Here is a 7,031-nt window from a genome sequence, read left to right as displayed (position 1 = left end):
TCCATCAACTTGTCTCCCCTGAAACTCTTTCAGAATTCCAAAAGAGAGATCGGGGCCAATTGTATTCAAGTATCATAATTGCTAAATACCCTCAATATGATGTTCACAGTGCATATCTCACATTTGATCTCAGATCTAGCATTGCAGAGGACTGTAACCTAAAGGATAGCAAACTGAAGGAAATTTTTCAAGGTTAGTTGTATTTTATAAAATGCTAATTCATAGGAAAAAGACATTCAAAATTATTCATTCAAATTTATTTCTGACCTCAGATCTCAATGAGGAAGCATGGAATCAAGTAGAGTTCCAGTTTGTCACAGCTCAGTTGACATACCAAAAATCTCAGTTGCATTTTGAAAATTTTGAAGAAATAAGGAAAGAATTTCTTACAAAAGCATTACCAGGAAGAGCAAGCTCATCATCTGAAATGAAGAATCTCTTGGAAAGTATAATTACCTATGTCTACGAAGAAATACCAAAGGTTGAAGAAGATCAGAATTATGAAGCACTTATCCATTTCAAAGTGATATATGACATGGGGAAAATCATTCAAAGACAATACCCAGATGTCATTTCAGCTGAATTCAAGCAATCAATAAAATTTCAACAACTTCGAGCATTTGAAGGATTTATTGGTATGAATTCAACCATCCACCACTTTGAGTATGATCTTGTAAACTTGTTTTCATCAAGGATTAACAAACATGAAAAAGAAAAATTTATTGCATCAACCAAGAAGATTAATAGAGATATAGAATCACTTTTGTTAGATGGATTCATATATGACATAACAGGATCAAACTATCTGACATATTCATACACGGATCCAAAAAAATTAAATTTTGATCTCAATGCCAAAAAGGAGGATTTTGCCACAGTGGAGGAGTTGAACAATTTTTCAAATCACTTTGAAAATGCAAAGAATCTTTGTGCTGAAAAGGCAGTAGAATTTCCTGTCAAATCAAAGCAAAGAGCAGATGACCAGTATATCAGATACCTGGTTCAACTCAAGAAATTAAAAGAAATTGAAAATAAACAAAATCAAGATTTCTCCAAAAGTATTGAAAAATTAGAATTATTGGGATTTAAGGATTTTGATGATTCTCAAAGATACATCAAGAGAAGATTTAGAAAATATTCCTTCCTATTTCAACCAAGTCAGAGTTAAAGATGTTGCATGCAGTTCACATTCTTGATTCTCAATAAAGAAGATAAAAAGTGATTTTGAAATCTGTGCACTATCACTTAAAATTATTTGAAATTCTTTATATCTTTACCTGCCCTTTTGAAAATGTTAAACCTTCTATAATAGTTCCAAACTTTTTCTTTCTTTGAAGTTTTTTTCTCTTACTACTAACTAGAGTTCAATGCAGCTACTCCGCTGCAAGAATAATTATCAATTACATCACCTCCCATGTTGCATATTCTCCTGCTCTATCAGTATAGCCAAACTTTACAGGTGAAGGTTTTCATCAAATGTTCATGTGCTTCAAGATAATCTACATGCAAATTTATCTGCCTGGCCCAAATCATTTGATTTAAGTTTTACTAGACTTTTAGGGTGCCTGCTCTGCTGCTTTTCTTAGTCAACTAGAGGAAAAGGCGGCTGCGCTGCTGCAGGGACCATGAAAGCTCTGTTTATGAAGCTTAGGGGATAAAAACCCGTCAAAATAAGGGTTTTGGGCCCGAGCACTATAACTGTGCTGATGTAAACACTGGTAATTTAAATTACCAAGCTTGTTACGTGGCAAATATGGCCACTACAAGGGTTTAAACTCTCTGTAACAGAGGAATGATTAATTATGTAATTAACTAGAGTTGAAGGCGGCTACGCCGCCGCACTTTCAAATGCCCAGCGCCGTTTATCCATCTGTTTATTTGTCATTTAATATTTGGATACATTTCAAAATTCGATTACAAAGCAGTTAAAACAAAAACAAGGGGTTGTCTCAAAGGGTTAGTTTGAGTATAGCATGTCTTCAGATTGTTAACTGGAGAGAAGAGAAGATCAGCAATGGCAGCAGTTTTTCATTATCCTTGGCTGATACTGGATGTAGTTTTGGAAAGCCTATCCATGGTGATATGACCCCTTTGGTGAGAGATGCAACATCCATTGGTTATCATCAAACGCGGATCCCAAATAGCCTTCCTCCACTTGGTCCAATTGCATTTGGGAGAGCTGCAGTGAAGTATTGAATGTGGATAGATTTTGTGGAACTGGGAACGGTGTCAGCAGGGGCCAATGGCAAGCGGTGGGTTTTTCAACTTGCAAGTTGCAATTTGTGGGCTGGGTGAGATTCAAGGAGAACACTCTGCTGACCTTGGGACAAGATTGACCCATGATGGGTTCTAAGGCATTTGGGGGTGGCTGAGATGGTAGATCAGATGTCTTGTTTAACTTATGTGATCCCCAAAATCAGCAGGAGTATTGGCGCCTGTGTCGTCCTCAGATGTCGCTTCCACCCCTTTGCCCGGCGCAGATACCGCGCCCATTGGCGGTGTTTCTTCTGACTCAGCAGAAACAACAGGCAACCTAGGGGATACATTGGAGGCCTCAGAACATAAGGGGGCACCGGCTCTACTTCTCTGCAATTCAAAGTAAGCGCAGCGTGATGCTTGGTGTGTGAGATATTTCAAGGCTCAGTCAGCGCCTCAGTCTCATCCCTGCTTCTGTGTGACTGCTCAGGGCCAAATCTTGGGGAGAAGTAATGGCACTATTGGCGGGGTTGCCCCGGGAAACACCGCGCCCGCAGTTGGTTTGTCTTTGGCAGCTACAACAGGTGATGTGATGGCGATTGCGCCGGTCATCTTGGATAGAAGGAAGCTCAGTGGCTCTGCGGCTCTTACAGGAGAGACAAGCCTTAATCTAGTGTGAAAGTGTGAGAATTACAACCAAAGACGTAAGAGAATTGAGGATGTGATGAAGATGGGAGGTATTTTTGAATGGACTCTAAGATCACGTCGGAGGGAGCACAACGTGGTCAAACTCAGTTTATGAGGAGAACCGATGATATTTATCACTTGTATGAATAAAGTTTTATATACATGTTTTTGATAATGAATAAAGTTTAAAGTTGATAATGAATAAAGATAACTCAGAGACATAGGTTGAATAAGATTATAATACAGGAGGCTATTCCTCAGAGTTCTAATAACATAAAAGGCCGCCATAAAGATTTAATCAGATCAAAAATAAGCTACATGTTATGGTAAGACATTTAAGGTGTTCAAAGTTGAAATCATAAAATTTTCAATACATAAAATCATAAAATCATAAAACTTTCAAGTGATGATTTCATATGTACCATTCTAGAAATGTTGCTTTAATTTGAGTGGTTGGGTGGTACACATTTTTTTCAGCTCAGAATTTTATGATTTTATGGTGTTATGATTTTATGCAAGTCAACTTTGAACACCCTAATTATCTAGAGATGGCCCCGTGGGACCCGGGTACCGGTTGACACCTGGGTACCAGGTCAAATTTTAGCCAAATGCAGGCACCAACAGGCGGGTAGCAGCGGTACTTTGGCCGGGTGCCAGCGGTACTTGCCACCAAAAACAAAAAAGGAAATCTTCTCAATTTGATTTCTAGATGACCGGGTCCGTTCTGGTCATCAAGAGGAGTAAAGACTCCCCTTGATGACCAGAGCAAACTGTTCATCACTCCTCTCATTTAACAGTTTGCTCCAGTCATTGAGGAAGTGTTTCTCCTCTCGGTGACCGGAGCAGACCCGGTCATCAAGAGGATTACTTAATCTCCTTGATGTCTGGGTCTGCTGCGATCACCAAGAGGCAAGCACTCCTCTCGATGACCGGAACGATCCCTGTCATCGAGAGGAGTAAACACTTTCTCAATGACCGGAGTCAAGAGGATTACTTAATCCCCTTGATGACTGGGTCTGCTCCGGTCACCAAGAGGCCAAGAGATGTGTTTACTCCTCTCAATGACCGGGACATTTCTGCCCATCAATAGGTGTGCTTACTCCTTTCAATGACCGGGACCGTTCCAGTGAAATTTGTTTCCTCCTCTAAATGACCGGTGTGGAACTTCTACGCAAGGCGTGATCTGAGCTTGGAAGGGAATATAGCAAAAACTAGGTAAGTTTAGGCTAAAGGTGCTTGAAGGGCTGCCTTCCTGCATTAAAATCTGGGAGAAAGTACACTAGAATTTTATAGTGTGGCTGAATCAGATGAATTATTCTTAATTTAGACTGCTTCAGACCCTAAGAACCAGGAATCTTGTGCGTGGGATGAGAGGTGTTATAATTCGACGTAAGTGACTTTTGGAATGGTCAAGTTATATTTTAATGTTATCAAGTTCTCAATTTATGATTTCAATTTATATTATAATTATTACTATTTTGATCTTACTATTTAGATGGGTGATGGAAGCGGAAGTAACTTCTTAATATTACTATTTATGCTGGCATGCGGAAGAAAGGGAACAAGAAGGGGCAGAAGAGGCCTCCTTATATAGTAAATAATCTAGTCTGAGAGTGGATTTTACAAGTGTGAAATAGAATACTACTTTGGGATGCTGTACAGTTGTATTGTGAAATAATAACCTATATTGGGATGCTGTACATGATATTTGTGAAATAGTATACTACTTTGGATTATGATCACTTGGCTTGTTCCTCTTTGGGGTGAAAACATGATCTAAGAGTAGATTTTCTAACATGTGATATTGGAATCTTTCAGCAGTGTCCCCTTCAGTCCTAGAGTAGATTTGTACTATGTAATGTGTGTGATTTGTATGTGAAACTAGGATTCTACCATGAACTTGAATATGTAATTAAATAGTCTACTACTGGTTTTCTGGGTGATAATTTAACTAACATTTCTATGTGATCTGTAGTTTGTGTTTTAATTTGTACTAGAAGGGTTTTTTTTGTACTTTATAGCATACTACTAGAGACCAAGGCGGCTTCGCCGCTGCACTCTCAGGATCCAGCTCCATCCATCCAGAATTCCTCCCGCTGGCAGATATGAACTCATCCCTTGGAACACAGGTTTCTATTTGAAGGGATGCAGGTGGAGTCACAAACACATAAAATTTGAATTCAATCAAGCTGAATTAGATTCATTGAAGTTCATCTTTTAATTTTCATAGGATTGCGCTAGCTGAAGCATTTCCTCAAGAATACAATTTAGGTCTAATCAATTCATATGTATTTTCAAACTTTGTTTTTCATCCAATTCCAAGGCGGATGGCTCATAATGCCCAATGTATCTCTCAAATTTGAAATATGCATTGTGACACACATGTATTCAAAGTCACTGAATAAAAAAAGGGACTGTTGTTTGCAGTGATCATCTTGTCAAAGAGACAATCAAGGTGGGAAAAAATTCCACATCACAAGACATATCAGAGAGATAGAGGCTGATTATCAACCACAATGATTCCCGCCAGTTTAAAAAGCTGGCTATTTTCTATTTCTACTTTATATCTTTTGGCATAGAAACTGCCTTCGCTCCCCTTTGAAAATGGGAAATAGAAATAGAAAACAGCATTTCCCCAGTCTTCTAAACCAGGGGGAAGTCCTCTAATGAGGTTATCCTTGGTCCACCGCATGCAACACATAAAGCAGACTGCTGGTTATCCTCCGAGTTGACTGGCTGGCGGATGTGTGAAGCTGGAACTGGGCCACCAAGAGGTGTGGGGGACTAAGATGACCCATTTCATATCCCCCGGGAGGGAGAAGCTAATGGCAACAAGTTAGGTTGACCAGTGCATCCGGGTGAGATCAAGGGCTGCAATGAGCTCACCAAGTTCTCTGTGGGAGCTGAGTGAGACGATGGGGTTAATGGGCCGTTCAAGAGTCTAATAATGTTGCCCAATAGTTGGTTGGAGGCCCTGTTATGTGCACCATTGAGCATGAGCTGGGAGCCGCTGTAATCAGCGAGCTTGGGCCCTTCCAGTTTGTGTTCTGGAGGCTTCAAAAATGGCATGGGTGTGATTTTGTTGCCCAGAGGGGGCAGGAGGTTGAGTTCAAAAAGATGGGCCAGGGAGGCGGAAATGGCTGCGTTTTGGTGCTGGAAGCCCAATCTTTGGGCTCGGTGAGTATTGGATTGTCTTCCATAGATGGTAGGATAGATTGAGCTGGCTGGAGCCCACAGGTAGCAGTGGTAAAATGAGAAGGTGCTTGGTGGTAGGGTAAGGGGGCGGATACTGGATGTTTTGGAGCAAAAAATCTGCTTGACCTTTGGATAGGACTGTTGGCGATCAGGAAGGGCACGTTTGGCTTGGCGATACCGGCCTTCTGGCAGGCAATTTTGGAGCCGGTGGAGCCCAGAAAGGCCGGGTGGTTGATGAAGATGGGTGTGGTTCAGCTCAGGAGGGTATCTGCGCTCCCATGAACGTTGGTCAAGTACAGGAGGCCGCCGACCTTAGAGCGCGGCGCGATTGCTGGCAAAGACAAGTAAGGTGAGTAGCTTAAATGAGGTCATCTCGAGGTGGTTCTGGATGACAATGGCATGGACATAAGTCTTGGCGTGCGCAAAGTTCTGCTGGTTGATGAGGTGGCCATTGACAACAATTAATTTGAAGGGGGCAAGCAGGAACGGACAGGCATCCAACGCTGTATCACCAACTCCGCAGGATCTCTGCCGCGTATGCAACCACTGAGCCCTAGCTGTTTATCGCCGCCACATGAATGATTGGGATCTTGAGCTATAGAGTCTGAGGAAGATGGTGAATTCCATGAGGGTTAGACTGACACCTGGGTCGGCCTCCTTGGCCCCCTCAGAGGGGGAATTGAGCATGCAGACAGACCTGAAGTTGTAGAAGTTCCAGCTCAAGGCAATCAGGTTGGGGTGCATACCCTGGATGATGGGCAAGCCACATTCCTAGAAGGTTGTTCACTTCGCTTGTTGTGGATTGATTGTATATGAATGGACCTCTCTGGTAGGGGTTCACCCCAGTTCCTTCGGTTCCATTCTTCTCAGAAATCCAGAGTTTATTTTGTCTTTATTGCACTGCTCCTGCTCGCCCTCCCAGTTCCTGAAGAGCCCGCCTTCAAAACTTGATC

General features: G+C 41.6%; 1 protein-coding gene across 1 annotated transcript; it reads right to left on the bottom strand.

Moving 5' to 3' along the window:
- Positions 1–5,555: 5,555 nt before the first annotated feature.
- On the bottom strand, positions 5,556–6,822 carry PtA15_4A709 (uncharacterized protein; the record flags this gene model as incomplete). The annotated part of the gene is made up of 4 exons (XM_053168620.1): positions 5,556–5,705; positions 5,770–6,351; positions 6,421–6,606; positions 6,721–6,822. 4 exons carry the CDS (start codon positions 6,820–6,822, stop codon positions 5,556–5,558), a joined length of 1,020 nt encoding a protein of 339 aa, XP_053019811.1.
- Positions 6,823–7,031: the final 209 nt, after the last annotated feature.

This window comes from Puccinia triticina, chromosome 4A, assembly GCF_026914185.1.
Source record: "Puccinia triticina chromosome 4A, complete sequence".
Lineage (NCBI taxonomy): Eukaryota > Fungi > Basidiomycota > Pucciniomycetes > Pucciniales > Pucciniaceae > Puccinia > Puccinia triticina.
The sequence above is the reverse complement of the archived record's forward strand: the minus strand, read 5'-3'. Positions and strand labels throughout refer to the sequence as shown.